Raw genomic sequence first — 21,099 nt, forward strand, 5'->3', positions numbered from 1 at the left:
GGTTTGGTAAAATTAGCTCATGAAAATATGATTCATCAAATGCGTTCACGTTTAGACGAGTTAATGACCATCATTTATTATCTCAATCATTTTTTACCATCAAATTAAATTCAACTCATCTAACAATTGAGTTGATTTGAACTAATTATGTATCCATGAGAAGTTTTGTTAAAATATTTTATTTTATTTTATATATTAAATAAAAAAAGTTTTATTAGGTAACTACATAAATTATAAGAAAAATAAAATAAAGACATTAGATTTGGTATGCGTAGAGTCGTTGGGTTATGATCTACTATTATTTAGAGCAAGTTTGGCCTAGAGGCTAAAAACTGTTTAAGAAGTATTTTTTTAAAAGTGCTTTTCAAAAAGTACTTTTTGTAAGAAGCAGTTTGTGTTTGGCTAATTCATTTGAAAAGTGTTGTGACTGCTTTTAATAAGCAGATTGTGTTTGACTAACCTTCTTAAAAAAATGCTTTTGAGTGTCAAACTACGAAAATGAACAATTATCAATGAGCGTTTACTATCAAGATTATTTTACAGAGAGATATTATTTTAAGTATCCATTATGAAAGATTCTAATTAAGTTTTTACTTTTATTTAATTAAAATTTAAAACTACATATTAAAATTTTCAATTAATATAATACATATATGAATAAAAAATATATACTATTAAATATTGATATATCAACACGATGATTTAAATATACTAAAAATCTAGAACCAAAATAAAATTCAAAATAATCCACAAATTATAAAAGTCTATTACGTACGTGAAAGCTAACTTTATACTACGTAAAATTTAAAAAAAATTCTCAATTAAAAATTAATGGATTAATGAGGGATATACTTGGTAATATATATTTTTGGTAGGAATATTTTGTCTTGAAAAAAATAACTTTCTGCTTCTACTTTTTTCAAGAAATCCAACCGCAGAAAAACTGCTTCTGGTTCTACTTAAAAGCAGTTTTACTAATTGGCCAAACACCTCAAATATCTTTAAAAAATGCCTTTTCTCCAAAAAAAAAAAAAAAGAAAAGAAAACTTTTGACCTCAAAACCGCTAGGCCAAACATAGTCTTAGTCCATCTTGATTCAATTCATCCCGGCACAAATAACTTTTGAACAGGTCAGTGACCCTCATAAATTCAAACTCCAACCATTCGACACTTTGCATTTTGTATATCAGTAATACTTGAACAAAAAAGGAATACATATTTGAATCAGCACAAGAAGAATAGGTGGTAGGTAGCTTGTGGCGTTTGGTTCAAGCTTTTGAAAACGATTTCTTGCAAAAAATTTAAAAACTCACTTTAAAGCTTCTGCAAAAGCCATTTAATTTTTGAGGAAACGTCTTTTTGCACGTTTAGTTTATTCTTTCTGGTTTTTAACGTTTGTCACGAAACATTCTCGCCTAAATAAATAAAGAAGGAAAAAACTTATTCTTTTTTTCGCAAGCTCTCTTTTTCGAGATTTTGAACCAAACACTAAAGATCTTTGAATAAAATACCACCTATTTCTCTTCTGTTGATTGAAAAATTGATTCTCCATCTAATATAAGGTCGGAGTTGTTAGCCAGTTGTGGCAGTTTATTAGGAGGATTCAAAATTATAAAATAATTTAATACACAAGAAAGTTAACATACAGTGTATATATATACATAAACAAATTGACATATATTTACTGTAATTTTCAGACGAAGAGTTATGTTATTCGGACTCTTCAACATTTTTAGAGAGTTCGAGCAATATAGACGAAGAGATATCAATTGACTCCCCTTCAATAAGGGTAGTTCTGCCCCGGAAGGTCACGAGAAAATGCAATAGTAAAGGCTAAAAGGTTAATAAAATATGGCCCAAGTATACAGATGCCCTCGAAAAGGAAAACAATTATCATTTGCAATCTCCTTTTCAAATTGAATCTATGCTATGCGATGATTATCGAGAGTAAATATAAAGTAATAAAATCATAAAATAAATCACAGTGGAGTATTGTATTTCTAAACTATGCGAGAAGTACAACAAGAATATAAATTTTACATTTTAAAAGTTAGTAATAACAAAAGTTTTGGTTAAAGATGACTTAGTTAGGAGTTAAGCAAAAGCAGATTCAGAATTTGAAGACCGTGAAGGCATCATTATCTTAACATAGACGCTAGCTAAACTATCAATGACAACTGAGAGATAATGGTTGTGTCGGACTGGGAATATGAGTTGCAATCTAATACTTAGATGTTAACATTTTTTAAACAACTTAGAGCTACAGCTTAGTGGTTAATGTTGTGCAAATTATACGTATGGTTTCAGAATCGATTTCCGGGTACATCTTTTGGTGCTTACTATTTTTTGGGTTAAAGGCACAATACCTAGTGCAAAAAAAGATGATTAACAAATAATGTGATGGAAAGCACAAATTGGGATTCGATCCGGGGTCAATGCTGTGGAAAGCCGCAGCCTCAATTAGTGCACCAAGTATATTTATGCTTTTAAGAGTTAAATATATATTACTTTTTCAAGGTGTATACACATATATTAAAAAATAAAATCTGAAGTTAATAAGGGCATGTGTCCTGCGTCCTCACCACGTGGGTCCGCCTTTGGAGTTAAGAAGGATTAATATAGGACACTAACTTTTTCCACTAGACCGTTGACACTTGCACCAATGCATATCCTACATAACTTTTACAGATCAGGTTCGAAATTCATTCAACGACTCGAGCGAATTGGGGTAAAATAAAAGAGAAAAAAAAGATTTCCATGACATACAACATTTGAATAAACGGAACTCAAGACTAAATAAATTCCTATGTTTCAATTATTGGTTTATGTAACTTTGATTCAACACGAATGTTAAAATAGAATCAAAACATTTAAAAAATTATAATCTTAAATATATCATAATACTTGTGAGATAAAATATTCTTATTACTGAAATATAAAATTGAGCATTGGTCGCATAGGAGCTCCTGTATTGTATCTTAGAGATATAATGAAAAAGTTTACTCACACCGGGCGTTTACACCAGACCAATGGATATATATCACGTGTTTGAATATATACAACTATCAATTAATCATGATTAGATAGTGAACATATTCACTTCATTAAATCACTTAACCATAGTAAATTGTATGATTTGGTGTAAACACCTGGCGTGGACAGACAATTACTGACATATAAGGTGAGAATCAGCCCACGCTGTTTTTGTTTAATTGTTTGGCAAGTTGGCAAATACCATATATGATTGGGCACGCTGCGAGGTGACTTTTTCTTAACAAAATAAGAGTACGAGCACTAAGTTATAGTGTTGCTGATTACTTTAGGGAATTAATATTCAAGATCCAAATCTAGTTCACAATGGGTGATCAGGTTACTTATGTTAAATTGTTAGTAATAATTAACTGGGAAATTCTGGTCCCAAAATCACCAAAGAATTTCTGATTATGAGAGAAATAACAAATTGAAAACATGCCGAAAATGTATAGTCGCTCATCTCCGGTTAGAGGCGTCAAATTGGAGAGTAGAGCTAAACTTGGGTGGATTAAAATGGACAAAATTAATAAAGGGTTTTAACCTTTAATATATTTAGCCACTCGGCCAAAACAATTATATCTGTTTCAATTATACATTAACTTTATATAAAATATGTACATATACATAATATACAAAAAAAAAAATCTGATTATTATTTTGGCGAGCAGCTATACAATGCAAAACTTTCATTAACAAACGGAGAATTTTATTTGGGCTGAGATAGGTCGTGTCAAGATGGAATAAACAACAGAAATTTATGTAGGATAACTTTCCTAAGGACCACTATTTATTTTTTGACCTTGTTAAAAGAAGTTATGCAAATAAAAAAAAACATTCCACCTTCTTCTTCCTTTTCCCTTCTTCTCATCCTTTCTCCTTCCGTTTACTTATTTGTGGACGGATTTACATGGTAATGTTCCATTAAACTTATATATAGTGTCTTCCTTAACGATTTGGATTTGTTTAGTTGGAGAAAAATGAAGAACACCATTAATATTGAAGTTGTTGAAGAGGACAAGCGGATCTATTAATTTTTCAAGGTTCGGATTAAATCTAACCATTAAAAATTATTGGAATTGATATCAGAAAGTTATATATCAAATCTGAAGTTAGTTTTGATCAATTTTGCAGCAAAAGGTGTTGATGAATTTTTCACGCAGCAAGTTATGGCGACCACTAGAATATTGTGGCCTATTCTAGCGATTTGTTAGGATTTGTGGTCATAATGCCGTTGATCCGGCAGGATTTGACCACAAATCCCGATAATCCTTCAGGATTTGTGACAAGATAAGTTTTTGCCATTAATTTGAAATTCATCAAGATTTGTGAAATTCATCAAGATTTGTGCACAAATTCTTGCTATTCATCATGATTTGATTAGAAACCCTGACGATTATTGTGACAAGGCAAATTTTGTCCGTCAATTTAAAATCTTTGCAATTCGCCAGGATTTTGCTAGGCAATGCTTATGCGAATCTATTCTTAAAAAAAAAAAAAAAAAAAAAAAGGTAACAATGTCAAACTTAAATGATGGGACCAAAAACTCTCGTTTGTGCAAATCACCTAATATATAATGTATTATAGCTCAATCCGTTCAACTCTAACTAAGTTATAATTTATTTGTTTAATTATCAAACGAATAACACTTTTTTCTCTTTATTATGGATGTACTAAACTTTTGACAAGCTCTTTTATGGGTCAATTTACCCAATATTAAGCCAAATAAGTCCAACGTTAAGATGAGATGATTTGGGTTGTGCGCAAATTACCTGCGGCCATAAAAATGTATCCAGTCTAACTCTCCGAAGTAAATCACATTTTCATGAGCTAATTTTTCACTCATATCCGGGGACAAGTGCACAAATAGTTGTATTTAGGACTCCTATTTAAAGAATACCCGAAGCTTATAAAATTTTAATGTTTAACCGCCTCAGACTTATTATATTCAGACCTATAAGACCGAAGTTGGAAATCTGAAGTTTTAAATTTCAGACATACGAGTTTGAAATTAGACTTTGCCAAAACTTAACTCCAAACTAAAATATCTGAAGGTAGCATATTACATGTGCAGTTTAAACTTAATTAAGACATTCTGAGTCCAAAGTAATTACAGGAGTAGTGACCCCTGCTAATGCCTCTCATTCGTTTTGCCAAATCACATCCTTCATTTCTCAACGTGATATCAGATTTTGTTCCTAACACTAGTTACCTCTCAAAAAAAGAAAAGAAAAAAAATTATCATAGCCACTTTGATGTTCATGTGAGAATAATAGATCACCCCACAAACGTACCACAATAGATCACATGCATGTGAAAGTTCCAATGCTGTCATGAAGAATATACTAATCTACAATTATGTCATAATATATGAACCAACCATGTAGTAATGATCACTCTCTGATCTTACTATCTTCCTCAGAAACAGTTGTCCCGTTTGTAGGAAACCTAGACACAAAAATACTCCAAGTTGACAATTTTCTGACCTGTGTTACAAAAAACCAACTAGTGTACTTCTTACGTATGTCGGCCGTCTTGTTTTCGAGACATTGATATTCATAAACATGATAATCCCTATTTCCCACTATTTAATTGAATTGTACGAGGTTAAATCTTGCCACCCCCATCAATAAAAAGTCCATAAAACGACCAACAGTTTTCACTCTCCATCTTCACATAATTCTTCAATTTTCTCTTCAAATGGAAAAAAACTCATTACTTATCATCACATTTTTCGTTACACTCTCATACAACGTTGCAATGGGTGGATTAATTTGTGAGAATTGTGGCAAAACTCCAGTGCCATACCCGTTAAGCACGGGGCCAAATTGTGGCGATCAATCGTACAAAGTCCGGTGCAGTGGAGGGACACTATGGTTCGATTCGATGACAAATGTATCGTACGTTATTACATCCATTAGCCCACAAATCCAGAGAATGGTTGTTAAAACACCAACGCTATACCCCGATACATGTGTATTGTCCAATTTTTATTCTGATGGCCTCCAACTTGATCCAAATCTTCCTTTTAACATAACGGGAAGTAACACAATCTTGTTATTTAATTGCACGGACAACATGTTGCACTTGCAAGCACCGATAAATTGTTCTTCTACGTGTGTTTGTCACCCTTATGTGAATAAATTTCAAGAGTGGGCTGCTTGTAGGCGTCAAAATTTGTGTTGTATGTTTAGGACAGGAGGGTCACAAACTGAGTTTATGATTAGGTTGAATCCCAATGGGTGCATGGCTTACCAAAGTTTTGTAAATTTGGACATTTCTTTGCCAATTGAAAAATGGCCACAACCTGGACTGGAATTGATGTGGGAGATTCCAGATCCACCTGCTTGTAAGAAGGAAGTGGATTGTGATGTGTTGCAATTTTCAACATGTTTGGCTGATCCTAAAAATCCTGGAAAGAAGAGGTGTGCTTGCAAGTCTGGCCGATATTGGGATGCACAGGGATATTGTCAAAGTAAGTAATAACTCATACTTGATACCATTCCTTTGTTTTATTTCATGTGAACTTGTTTTATTGAGTTCGAAATTTTATATAAATAGACTTCTGAAACTCGCAATCTTAAATTTACCTTAACATCAGTGGCAGAGGTAGAAACTTGGCTACAGGTTCGATCGAATCCAAACATTGTGTTTGTGTTGAAAAAATTATTAAATTTAACTTAGTAATTATTACTTGAAGTTGTTGTTCTAGAGTGCAGAACCCATAAAGTTGAAATTCTAGCTCCGTCTCAGCAGTTAACATTAAGGATAAACTGAAAAATTTAGAGTTAAATTAGTTTCACAGCTAAGATGTCATTCGTTTTGAAACAACTAAAAAAAAATAATGTAACATGAAATGAAATAGGGAATTCGAGAGTACCTCTATTATTTTCTAGGAGACTTCTTCGTTTTATAGAATGATGAACAGTCTCATGCGGCCTTATCATGTTAGCTAATAGCCTAATACTATGATCATTTCAGGTGAAATCTAATTAAAAATTGTTAATCGTGTAATTTCTTTAAATTTTTCCTTCTTTTTAAGATAAGATAAGATAATTTTTTTATGAAAAGGTTCAAAACGCATATACTTGGGCAAATCTCTTCTCATCTTCTCCCTCCTATTGTATTGCTACTGAAATCACCAAGATTGAACTGCATGAACTTGATTGAAATTTTCATTCACGAACTTTGAAAGGTTAATTAATTAAATTTGTAGAATTGTGCCAATTAGATGGACTTCCATTTCCCTTATCCCTTCAATATTGGAAGTTGTGCTTTGAGCTAGTAGTATTACAAAAATTAAAGTTGGGGATCCGATGGGTATAGAACATGGAACTTTTTTTGATTTACCAAGATTATGTTGCTGAATTCGACGTATACTCCTAATTTATTTCTATCTAGACACACCAATATACATTTAACTTAAGAAAAACTCAAGTATATGTGACAATATTTGATTGGACATGAAATTCAAGGGCAAAATAATTTTTTTTTGAAACTTGTGATTTAAAATAAGACAGAGACATTTGTGGAACTATAAATCATCTCATTAATGATAAAATGAGAAGGTTAAAGTTTAATTATTTCTAATTAAGAAAGTATGACATGGTTTTTGAGATAGATTAAAAATGAATCACGTAAATTAGAACGGATATACTCCCTCCGTCACAAAATACATGTCACGTTTCACTTCTCGAAAGTCAATTTGACTAATCTCTGGTGCTAAATTGAATTAGATTAATTCGATATTTTAAAATCAAAATTTAGATATTCGAAAACACAAAAAGTATCATTTTTTTTACTCTCGAGAAGTGAAATATAACCAATATTTTAGGATGGAGGGAGTAGTATATTTTTGTACTCTTTGTCAAAATTATATTGAAGTTTGAGAATTCTAGTCTAGACTTAGATTTTGACAACCAACTTAAGTACTTATTATAGCTCTACATACGTAGGGAAGTACACAACGTAGATTAAATAAATTGCAGTGAAATCTTCGAAGCAAAACAAATTTCTCAACTGGACCACATAGAGACTTTTACTCATGATATATATTCTTGGATTTCAAAAAAAAATAAAGGAAATAACTAGTTGTTCATTTGCTTCTGTACTTTAGCTTTTTCTAAAGAAGAATATGATATTAAATTCATCAAACTGGACCATCGGCTATTGTTTGGGGATTTGCCATAGATATTGTATCCTTGATTACTAAAAGTAAAATGAGAAAAATTTAATTAATTTTATGTTAATTTTATAAATGAACAAATAATTTGAGATATATATTTTTAATAATGTGGTCAAGTAATATGAGACGGTGAGATTACTATCAATAGGAAAACATAAACTAAGTAAATTTTACTTACTTCCTGGCCAATCAAATATACACTACATGACTGCTGCCTAGGGAAAAATGATCATACTAACTTTCATAAATTAAACAAGAACTCATTTTCAGGCATTTGCAAATTAAGTTCAAAGCACTGGTAAACGTTAAACATATCTAATTGAATTGACCAAGGAGCTGCACCTTTTTGGCATATTATGCGACTTAATTACTCTCTCCGGTCCAAAATAATTAACTCTCTCCGGTCCAAAATAATTAATGTTTTAGCCTCAAAAAATTAGTCCACAATAATTGATGTTTCACAAAATTAAGGAAGAATTTAGGTCTCTTTTCAAAATTTGCCCTCGACACATTCTCATATCCCCATAATAATTATGTCTATATAAGAAAATCATAATTAAGGGTATATAAGTTAAAACTCCTTTTAACTTTTAGAAGTTAGTGTATACCTTAATCTATGTACCCAAACTTAAAACCTAAATTATTTTGGATCGGAAGGAGCAATATTTAATACTCTCTCCGGCCCACTAATTTTTGGGGTTAGCTTAAGAAAGCTGATTAATTACACTAGTGAAAGGGTTATTTGATAGTAATATTCCCTTTTGTTAACTTTCTTAAAAGCAGAAGTAGTCAGCGTTGGGATCTGAAATGTTTTTTTGAAAAACCCATTACATAGAAGGATAACTTTGAATAAAATTGATTAATAACCCCTTGGACTTTGAAAAATTCATTTATTTGGAAAAAAAAGTGCTAGAAATTCAGAGTGTACTAGTAACAGAGTCTGTGCCAAAAAAAAAAAGGACAAAACAGATAAGAAATACAGTTAATAAACCCTAAACCCCCTTCAACTGTTAGATCATACATGTGTGGGCTAACTTGACTGTTTAATTAGCTTCATACTTCTAACAATATTTTATCTTGCTACGGCTAATTTAATTGATTTGTTTCTTAATTTGTACAGAGTGTCGACATGGCACAGCTTGCAAAATTCGAAGGAACAAAGCGACTCTTATTTCAGGTCTTTCTTGTTACTGCAACCACTTACCCAATTACTTTAATCTTTCCGTTAGAATTTACGTGACATAATTTGAATTGATTTAGATTTTAAAAGAAAAAAGACTTTTATAATATATGATTTTAAACTTGTTATAACATTTGTATGATTGTAAAACTTTCGAATCTTATGACTTTAAAACTGAGTTTAACGTTTGTATGATTATAATAAAAAATCTCTTTAAAGGTAAAATAGCTGGAAAGTATAACTTTATTTTTAAATTTCAAAACGTGTCATTCTTTTTTAAATAGACTAAAAAATGCGCCCACTTTAAACCGGAACTGAGGGGGTACTTAAACTCCTTAACTAATTCATTACACAATTTTGTCGTAGTCTCCTAACATGTTCTATCTTTCTTTTTTTTTTTTTCCATTTTCAGTTGCTGTAATCTCAGTGCTTCTCATGCTCTTAGGTGGATTCCTAGTCCACAGGCGTTACCTCATAAAAAGAAGAACTATAAGGTTACTAATCAAAGAAAGAGAGGACATATTAAGTGCCAATACAAGTGGAAAATCAGCTAAAGTTTTCTCAGGAAAAGAAATTAAAAAATCAACCAACAATTTTGCCAAAGAAAACCTTTTAGGCTCTGGTGGATTCGGCGAAGTCTTCAAAGGCACTTTAGATGATGGAACTATAGTTGCAGTCAAACGTGCAAAACCCGGAAATGCTAAAGGCACGTTACAAGTCCTTAACGAAGTTCGAATCCTGTGCCAAGTGAACCATCGTGGCCTAGTTAGATTACTAGGTTGTTGTGTTGAGCTCGAGTTGCCTCTTTTAATTTACGAGTATGTTCCCAATGGGACGCTTTTCGAGCACCTCCACGGGTTTCGACTCCGCGAGTGGGCCCCGCTTAGTTGGTTAAGGCGTCTCATAATCGCTCAACAAACCTCCGAAGGACTCGCGTACCTCCATTCGTCGGCCGTTCCACCGATTTACCATCGTGATGTCAAGTCGAGCAATATTTTATTGGACAATAAGCTCGACGCTAAGGTTGCTGACTTTGGACTTTCTAGATTAATAGAGCTGAGCGAAAGTGAGAACACTCATATTAACACGTCCGCTCAGGGCACGTTGGGGTATCTCGATCCGGAATACTATTTGAACCTTCAATTGACGGATAGGAGTGACGTTTATAGCTTTGGAGTCGTGTTGCTTGAACTTTTGACGTCTAAAAAGGCGATTGATTTTAATCGGGACGAGGAAAATGTGAATTTGGTTGTGTACATGAAAAGGATCATGGATGGAGAGAAATTGATGGATGTGATTGACCCTTTTATCAAAGGAGGAGCAAGTAAAGTTGAAATGGAGACAATTAAGGCTGTAGGGAACTTATCAGCAGCTTGTTTAGATGAAAGGAGGCAAAACAGGCCATCAATGAAAGAAGTAGCTGATGAACTTGAGTATGTTATTGGTATTGTTACTGGTCAGGCTTCAAAAAGTTAGCTGTATTGTGTAATATTGGTAGAGTATGATCTCATCTTTGATTTTGTTCATCGCTTAGTTATAAATTAGTTGTCTTGATTGTTATGTTGTTACATATTCAATTCACAATCTTTTTTCTAATTTGTGTGGATCTAAATTCTAAATCTGCAATGGTCTCAATCCTAATGGCTTACAGGTTTAAAGACACCAAATAGATGCGTTGATTAAAAAAATCAAAAAAGACATTTAATGGCCCATGCAGGTCTCGAACCTACGACCTTCGCGTTATTAGCACGACGCTCTAACCAACTGAGCTAATGGGCCTCTGTGTGCAAAGTTCTTAATATATTATATCTCTCTATACGGAATCCTACCTCACCAAAACAAATTTATTTCGAAATAAAAGAGCTTTATCTGAAACTGAAACTCCATATATTAGATTTTTCCTATGTACCTTAAAGAAAAAGAAAGCGGAGAATGTATTGAGAAATTGACCAAGTTTTTAATTTTAAGTTTTCCCTTTAATTTTCACATATCTTATAGTAATAAGATTGATAGGTAGCAATGAGCCAATGAACTTGTTTTTTATTTATTGAAACATGTGTAAACTGTGAGTTAACTACTCCATCAAAATAAATAAAAGAAGATAAGGGCATGGTGGATATGTCAGGATGCCTCTGATATAACATATGTTATCTTTAGCAACTATTGGCATAATCCCAGATTTTTTTAGAAAAAAGAAAAAGGAAAAAAAGAGGTTATAAGAAGAGGAAGAAAAGTGAATAAATGAATGAACGAGCAAGGAAGCTTATGTTATTCAATGTAAAAATTGTTTGATAATTATAGTGACGTGATGATATTTCAGTGGCTGTGTCTTTTCTTTAATTTTTAGGGGAGGAGAAGAAAATTAATTGCGTTCTTCAATATATTCAAAAAGAGAAGACAAAAGAAAAGACAATAATGCTTCTCTTCAAATGTACCTACTTAATTCTTGATTCTCATTTTCTTATGTCTATCAAGTTTCTTGAAATGAACAACAACATTGTTTTTCAAAGTTCAAAAGAAAAATACTTGTTCACACTCTTGATTACTAGCAAATAACGACATTAATACATATTAATGAATCATTATTCATAAGTGTATATATAAAACACATGTTTAATGTGCTAAACAAAAAGCTACCCTCCCAGTCCCTCCCCCCCCCCCCCCCCCCCAAAAAAAAAGAGAGAATTCGGATGGTGCTTGACTTTACACGGAGTAGAAAAATAAAGGAAAGACTTTTAAAAATTATGATCTAAAATAATCCATAGATATTTGTATGACTATGAATTATCTCACAAATTAATATTTTAAAGTTGAATTAAGTACTAAATAAAAAAAATATTCCCTCTGTCTCAATTTATGTGGCACAATTAAAATATCGAGATTCAAACTTCTAAACTTTGACCGTGAATTCAGAGGTCATAAGAAGAGGAAGAAAAGTGAATAAATGAATGACCGAGCGACGAAGCTTATGTTAATCAATGTAAAAATTGTTTGATAATTATAGTGAAGTGATGACATTTCAGTGGTTGTTTCTTTTCTTTAATTTTTTAGGGGAGATTAATTGCAACTTTCAATAAATACCAAAAGAGAAGACAAAGAAAAGAAAATATCGTTCCATTGTCTTATGTCTAAATATCAAATTGGTGATCATATTCGCGTTTTGCGCGGTTATAAGTAGTAATAGTATATCTACATGATGACCAACAAATCAATAATGAATATAAATTTATACTATTCTTCTTTTCAGGGAGAAAGAAAATCCGCATAAACAACATACATTTTGAGTTAATTCACACGTTAAGGTTATTTAGAACATATATTCCTATATAATATGTAGTCACATGAAAAAGTTTTAATATTAAAGTCATAAATTTTTAAAAACTCAAAGCTTTAGGTGTCTATCATTTTTTTCATGATTCTTTAATTTCCTGTATATATATATTGAACCTGAATAAGGGAAAAATAATGAAAAGGAGGGAAAATGGCACTTCCTTCATTTCCATGTTTGATATAGTTTGACGATTGGAATGAATTTAAGAAAAAATGACACCTTAAAATTTATGATCTTAAATATATTATAAAATTTGTATAACTATAGTACTTTTGAAATTTGTGATCTTAAAATGTAACAAATTGAAACAGAGAGAGTAAATAAATTAGTTACATAATTCCAGTGGTCACTGCTTTTTTCTTCTGCCTCTACAACCTTTAAAAATACTTGAAAAGTGATGAAGATAAAAAAAAAATATTAATAATTAGCTATATAAAGAAACAATTAAACCGTAGTAGAGAGCAAAAGAGAAAAGGTGAATGCAAGAGACATGAGTTCTAGTGTTATATAGTATTCAAATATTAAGAACACATCTACAGCGCATGAGCAAAAGAAAGAAGGCATCAATAGATTCACTATATATCAATCAAGATGAACATCATCTGAAAGTCATTGGTGGTTTTTTAATCCTAATTTCATGTTTTTCTGTATAATAAAAAAGCATAATAAAATATGTAAAGATGAAATCTAAAGAGGAAGAAAATGATTGATAGGTAGCTTAAAATTCTGCTTATGTTAGCGTGCATTTAAAGGACCGTCTACAGTGGTTCTTTAGGGAGAGTTAAAGGCAAAGGCACTATAAATATGCTAATCATAAACTTCGCCGTTTCGCACACACATCTTCAAAATATTAAATCTTATTCATCATAAAGGCTTATTTATTGACAGGAATAACAATTATGGGAGAAGTTACCGTCAAAGTTATCGTCACATCTCTCTATAACGACACCCGCATATAACAACATCTCTATAACAGCCAACTTTTTTCGAAATCGATTTTTTATGTTATATTTTATTTCTCTATAACAGCATTTCACCTATAACAACAATAACTAACTTTATAACAGTACGCTCTTTATAAAATTACCCCCATATGACAAACTATTTTTTTTTTTTGGTAATATAATAATTAACTATCTTTATAAAAATTGAATAATTATGATTACCAATAATAAGTGTAGAAATTTTGACCAAATATTTGATCATTTAATACACTATTACACCAAAAAAATATTATATGATTTTCATCATTTAACGATTTTTCTCCGTTATACAAAGTGCGATTAAGTTTAGAATTTGGCAATTAAAAATAAAAATTAGATTTTATGCATCTTTTTTGCCTATAACAGCGAAATATTATTTAAATAGCAATGCTGTTATAGGTGTATAACAACCATTCTCTATAACAGCTGAAAAATTTCAGACCCAACGATGCTGTTATAAAGAGGTTTGACTATACATAAAAAGATCATGAGGGGAGAGGATAAGTTGAGCAGGCTATCTAGAGATTTTTTTGTGGAATTGTTAACATAATTTAAATGAAGAGAATGAAAGAAAAAAATGGGAAATTAGATAAATAGGATTCTTGAGATTCTTCAAAGAAGAGGACAGGATGTAACTTTTTTGTATAATTAAGGTAATTTGATACGAGTGATAAATATTATTAATTAATAGGGAATATATGAAGATATAGATGGGTGAATTATGGAGATGATTTTTTAAAATTAAATAATTGAGAAAAATGAAAAAAAAAAAGGAGAAAAAAGATAAATAGGATCCTTGGCAATAGAGAGAAGCCACATAGAATTGACTATGCCTAGCTTTATATTATATATAGATATATATTACGTTTCTTGAAATGAATAACAAAATAACCATAAGTATATATAGATTCTCGTAGGTTGATTATCCAAATGTATAACTTTTTCCTAAAAACTATTTTTCAAAAGTTCAAAAGAGCACCAGTGCCGCTTATTTTCATTGAGGAAATACTTATTCACACTCATTATCTATATCGAATCATATGAGCTTATATCAGAGTCCGGAATCAAAATGGCTTGTTTTTGCAGTCATTAGCCCAAAATAAGCTGCCTTTTTTTTTTTTTTACCACAATGGGTATTTCGTTGGTTATCCAACGAAATACCCACAATTAGCACTGTTGCATTTCGTTGGTATATCAACGAAATAGTATATATATATATATATATATATATTTTGTATTTTGTTTATTAAAAAACGAAATATGATTTTTTTTTATTTCGTTCATCTAGAAACGAAATTGGAATATATATATATATATATATATATATATATATATATATATATATATATATATATATATATATATATATATATATATATATATATATATTTGTATTTCATTGATATACCAACGAAATAGGAAATTATAATTTATTTATTTTTTTGCATTTCGTGTATTAAAAAATGAAATAGGATAAAAAAAATTGTATTTTTGTATTTCGTTTATATAAAAAAATAGGAAAATAATTATATATATATATATATATATATATATATGTATATTTTTATTTCATTCATATACCAATGAAATAAGATGAATATATATATTTTTTTTGTATTTCATTTATATAAAAACGAAATAGGAAAATAATTTATTTTTTTCGTTTATATACCAACGAAATGTTTTGTTCCATTTCGCAGGTATATAACGAAACCCCCCCCCCCCCCCCCCCCCCCCCCTTTTACCGTTTTTCTGCTCTCCATATCGGTATGGTTTTAATTTTATTTTTTTGTTCATTTCTGTTGGTTCAATCAGTTTCAGACCAGCATTGAATAGTTGTCAAAATAATATCTTTTACATTTCGTGACTTAATTTGCGAAATTTTTTACTTTTCTCCGTTTATAAATATTGTCCTATCTTTAGTTATGGTATATCCTTAGTCTTTCAATTTTCTTTTATCCTTCTCATATCTTTCATCTATTGTTTTTCTCTTATCTGTTTCATATCCTTCAACTTTTATTTTTTCTCTCATATATTTCATAAAAGATGATGAAAACTCATGTTAAAGTGTATTTATTTTGGGGTGGTGAAGTTGTGTATGAAGCAGGTTCGGTTAGATACAACCGTGGTCCTGAAATAGGGCAAAGGTTTCCAATTTCCCTAAAATATGATTGTTTGCAACGCGTCTTAAGGAGTAAAATGTTCGTAAATGATCCTAAACTATCGGTGGTTATAACCGGACGATATCCAAGTTCATTTACAGCCGATGGTTCACCAATTTTGGTGCGACTAATTTTTTTAATAATATATTATTTTTGAATTTTGTGATTTTAATTGGTGTAATTGGGAGTTGATATTTTTTCTTGTACATGCAAATAGGTATGTTATTTCACAGCAAGAAGCAAATGAAAGGTGCAGTGAGACTCTATAATATAGCCCACAAAAAAGAATTTAAAACAGATCAAGCCAAAGGTACATTTTGGAAGGTTATTTGCAAGCGGCATGAGGAAGGTTGTAGTTGGATGATCCGTTTTTCGTTGATCGGTAGTGGTATGTGGAAAGCAGGAAAAATGATTGAGCCACATAATTGTGATACGGATGATTATACAGAGGATCATTTCAATTTGAATAGCAACATGATTGCTACTTCGTTGATACCATATGCTATGATCAATGCACAAATCAGTATTAAGTTTGTTCAGGAAACTATAAAAGGCATCCATCACTATACTCCTAGTTATAGAAAAGCGCAAAAAGGGCGTAAGAAAGCTTTTGAGATGGTGTATGGTGATTTCGAAGGTTCTTTTAGGGCATTGCCTCGATACATGGCTGCCCTAGAACATTTCAATCCGGACACTATTGTTGAGTGGACACACGAGTCAACTACAATGCAAGGCGAACACATCTTCAAGTATTTTTTCTGGGCCTTTAAACCGAGTATCGATGGATTCAAAAGTTGCAGGACGGTCATCTCAATAGATGGCACCCATGTCTATGGTAAGTATGAGATGAAATTGTTGATTGTTGTTGGCATTGATGCAAACGGAAATATTTTTCCACTTGCATATGCTATAGTTGCACATGAGAGCTATGAGTCATGGACTTGGTTTCTCAGTCTATTATGGAGACATGTTGTTTGTGATAGAAAAGGCATTGGACTAATTTCTGACCGTCACCAAGGGATCTTGCAATGTGTAATGACACATGAATGGTTACAGCCACCCACCACACATCATAGATTTTGTGTTCGACATTTAAAAAGCAACTTTAACAAAAAGTTTCTTAACTCTGATCTTGAGAAGCTTATGTGGTTGGCTGCTACAGAGCACCAGAAGAAGAAATACCAAATGAGGATGCAACAAATCAAAACTTTGTCACCTGCAGCGCATATGTGGTTAAGCGAGCTTTCGAAGGAAAAATGGACATTGTATAAGGACGGTGGAGGGCTATGACGACAAATGTCTCTGAGTCTTACAACGGTTTATTGAAGAAAGCCCATGGATTTCCTGTTACTGCCATGGTTCGCTTGACCTTTAAAAATCTTGTTGATCATTTTATTAAAAGAAGCGCCCTTGCTGCTCTGTTAATGGTAAATAAGAAGACTTGGCCGCCCGGTGTTGATAAGAAGTTCCATGAATATTGGGATAGGGCCGTCATGCACACTGATATGATGAACTACAACATTGTGATTGGGGTCTTCGAGATTCTGACATTTGCACACGAAGGTAAGGGTGGAAATGTCCATAAAGTCTCTGACAATGGAAAAAAATGTTTGTGTGGGAAATGGAAAAACTACCACATGCCATGTTCCCATGCAATTAAATTCTGTCGAATCCGTAAAATTCAGCCTAAGGACTATGTTAGCAAGTACTACAGTTGTAGGTATTACAAGCAAACATACAGTGGAAAGTTTTCTCCCTTGGGTGATGAGGCATATTGGCCTGCAAGTCCCTTCTGTTTAATTGCAAACACTGTATACGAGCGAACTTCCGGAGCCCAGAGAACAACTAGAAGGAGGAATGAAATGGATATTGCTCCTGCTCGCATGGCTAGGAGGTGTGGAACTTGCAGGCAAACCGGTCATAACAAAAATCGTTGCCCCAATCGTACTCAGTAGTTGTTGTTGCTTGTTTACTGTTAAGTTTATTCATGAGTTCTATGTTATTGTTATTTTATGTAATCTTTGTTATCTTATGTAATCTTCAATAATATGTTGTCGTCCTTCAATAATATGTTGTCGTCCTTACTTTAAAATATAAACGGTTCGTATTGTAGAGTTTAATTTTGTCTTTAATTTAACAGTTATTGTTGGATAGAACTTACACAACACTTTATTGAATGAACATAAAATTACATTATAATTGAAAATTAAAACACATAACACATAGTTGGTCTAAGGGCGTTCGTTAGGCATGTCATCATCCGATTTGTAAAGTTCGTGTGCTAAAACACTTGCTCTTTCATGTTCTGTTAGCGTGCGATTTGTTGTTGCACCTTGTTCTTCAGCGAGCTTAAGGATATAGTACCTACAACGTCTCACCAACATCCTAAAAAATTGGAGTAATCCAAGTTTATAAATAACTTTTCGTCATGGACTTGTCAAATTTAAGTTTTTTATATTTTGTTGTTGACCTTGCAAAATGCAAAGCTAAAAAATTGTCAGAAGCTTGTCAATAGCTTTCAATTATTTTTTTTACTTGGAAATGTATTCCTTTTCTTTTTACATGACAAGTCAAATCCAATTTTTTTTTTAAAATCTTGTCAAAAGCATTGTTGCAGTTATCTTTTCCAAGCTTTTATATTTCGTTGCATACTTTGCGAAATGCAAAGCTAAAAAATTGGACAAGTCAGAAGCTAAAAAAGAAGCTAGTCAATAGCTTTCAATTTTTTTTTCACTTGAAAATAGATTCCTTTTCTTTTTACATGGATAAGTCCGAAGCTAGAAAGAAGCTAGTCAATAGCTTTCAATTTATTTTTGACTTGAAAACGGATTTCTTTGCTTTTTACATGGACAATTCATAAGCTAAAAAAGAAGCTAGTCAATAGCTTTCAATTTTCTTAAAGAATCTTGTCAGAAGCATTGTTGCACTTATCTTTTCCAAGCATTGTTGCATACTTTAAGAATCTTGTCAGCGGATTCTTAAACTTTTTATATGGACAAGTCAGAAGCTAAAAAAGAAGCTAGTCAATAGCTTTCAATTTTTTTCCACTTAGAAATGGATTCCTTTTCTTTTTACATGGATAAGTCAGAAGCTAAAAAGAAGCTAGTCAATAGCTTTCAATTTATTTTTGACTTGGAAACGGATTTCTTTGCTTTTTACATGGACAATTCATAAGCTAAAAAAGAAGTTAGTCAATAGCTTTCAATTTTCTTAAAGAATCTTGTCAGAAGCATTGTTGCACATATCTTTTCCAAGCATTGTTGCATACTTTAAGAATCTTGTCAGAAGCATCTTTGCTTTTTACATGAATAATTCATAAGCTAAAAAAGAAGCTAATCAATAGCTTTCAATTTTTTTTTTACTTGGAAACGGATTCCTTTTCTTTTTACATGGACAAGTCAGAAGCTAAAAAAGATGCTAGTCAATAGCTTTCAATTTATTTTTGACTTGGAAACGAATTTCTTTGCTTTTTACATGGACAATTCATAAGCTAAAAAAGAAGCTAGTCAATAGCTTTCAATTTTTTTTTGACTTGGAAACGGATTCCTTTTCTTTTTACGTGGACAAGTCAGAAGCTAAAAAAGAAGCTAGTCAATAGCTTTCAATTTTTTTCACTTGGAAATGGATTCCTTTTCTTTTTACATGGACAAGTCAGAAGCTAAAAAGAAGCTAGTCAATAGCTTTCAATTTATTTTTGACTTGGAAACGGATTTCTTTGCTTTTTACATGAACAATTCATACGCTAAAAAAGAAGCTAGTCAATAGCTTTCAATTTTTTTAAAGAATCTTGTCAGAAGCATTGTTGCACATATCTTTTCCAAACATTGTTGCATACTTTAAGAATCTTGTCAGAAGCAACTTTGCTTTCTACATGAATAATTCATAAGCTAAAAAAGAAGCTAGTCAATAGCTTTCAATTCATTTATGAATAATCGGACTACTTCAACCAAAAAAATATAAACTTTCAACCAATATTCATCGTATTCGATTATCTATATCTCAATCTAACTAACTTCATTAATGTCTAAAAAACCTTTTTTCAGCGGATGGTTTTAAAAAAATAAAAACATAAAGGAGAGGGGATTTGGATTACGGCGCTGTGAACTGTGGGGCTTGGACTACGACGCTCTCGGATGGGAGGGGGGAAATCGCTCACTCGATAATGAAGATGGACGAGATGGAGAGGAAGATGAAGATGAAGATGAATACGATAGCATTTCGCATAAAATACAAATTGAAATAACATTGAAAAATGAAAAAGGTACAAATACAATACTTAACTAGCCGACATAACAACAGGAAATGATTATGGAAAATCATCTTCATCAGACATTTCGCAGTCTGAGTTCCAATCAGGGGTAACATATAACTCCAATCTGTGTCCCTCCAAACGCAACCATCGCAAACGCATCCTATTATTTTCTTCGCGAATGTGGTTCAGTGCAACATTCAGTTCTTGGGGGTGATGTGAGCGGCATGCCTATTGCACGGCGTTTTGGACGATGCAGGCCACGACTTCTTAAATCAGTCTCAATATTATGAGCTTCATCCAGGCGGTAGTTCCATTCTCTCCTCATTTTGCTAATGTATTGTCTATTGTAGCGCTCGCTCGGATTAAGCGAGTACTCAAATTCACGTTCCAAAACCCATTTCCTACCCATTGACTCAAAAATGTCACCTGGGTGATATGTCATTGGGCCGCGTTGCCAGAAGAATGGATTCCACTATGACATTTTGAAAGAGTTTGTTTTAGCGTGGTGAGATGAATAAGGTATTATGGAAGACTATTTATAGAAAAATACATGGTGCAGAAAGGTCTAAACCCCACATGCAATTTTCGTATTTATTAAAAAAACAATTCATAAAGAAGTCTAATTAGTTAGAAATACACCATAATTCATATTGACGGAATATATGTCGCTATAATAAGTCATATATAAGTCTAAATAGTCATAGATACACAATAAATTTTCAAAATAAGTTGTTAAAGCTCCTCATGCATCCCTACGTGTGCATCCTTTCCTCCCACCAGTGCCACATTGTGTTGGCCGGCGATCCCTACGAGATCTGCGCGGAGGAACCCCCTCACGCATCCCTTCCGCACCCTATAAATATCATACAAAATAAAAGTTACTTTTTAATGCGACACTTAAATTATATATATAAAAATTTAAATTCAAAACGAACCTGTGCCTCTAAGTCCCGAACATCTGGCGTAGGTGCATATG

At 32.1% G+C, this 21,099-nt stretch overlaps 1 protein-coding gene and 1 non-coding gene across 2 annotated transcripts; one reads left to right on the forward strand and one right to left on the reverse strand.

The window, feature by feature from the left end:
* Positions 1-5,790: 5,790 nt before the first annotated feature.
* Positions 5,791-10,871, forward strand: LOC132630363 (wall-associated receptor kinase-like 20). Its single transcript, XM_060345946.1, has 3 exons — positions 5,791-6,505; positions 9,336-9,401; positions 9,808-10,871. Exons 1-3 carry the CDS (start codon positions 5,791-5,793, stop codon positions 10,869-10,871), a joined length of 1,845 nt encoding a protein of 614 aa, XP_060201929.1.
* A 229-nt stretch (positions 10,872-11,100) lies between these two features.
* TRNAI-AAU (transfer RNA isoleucine (anticodon AAU)) lies at positions 11,101-11,174 on the reverse strand. The gene has a single exon. It is a non-coding gene; the product is annotated as a tRNA-Ile (tRNA).
* Positions 11,175-21,099: the final 9,925 nt, after the last annotated feature.

Source organism: Lycium barbarum, chromosome 3 (assembly GCF_019175385.1).
Source record: "Lycium barbarum isolate Lr01 chromosome 3, ASM1917538v2, whole genome shotgun sequence".
NCBI classification, from domain to species: domain Eukaryota; kingdom Viridiplantae; phylum Streptophyta; class Magnoliopsida; order Solanales; family Solanaceae; genus Lycium; species Lycium barbarum.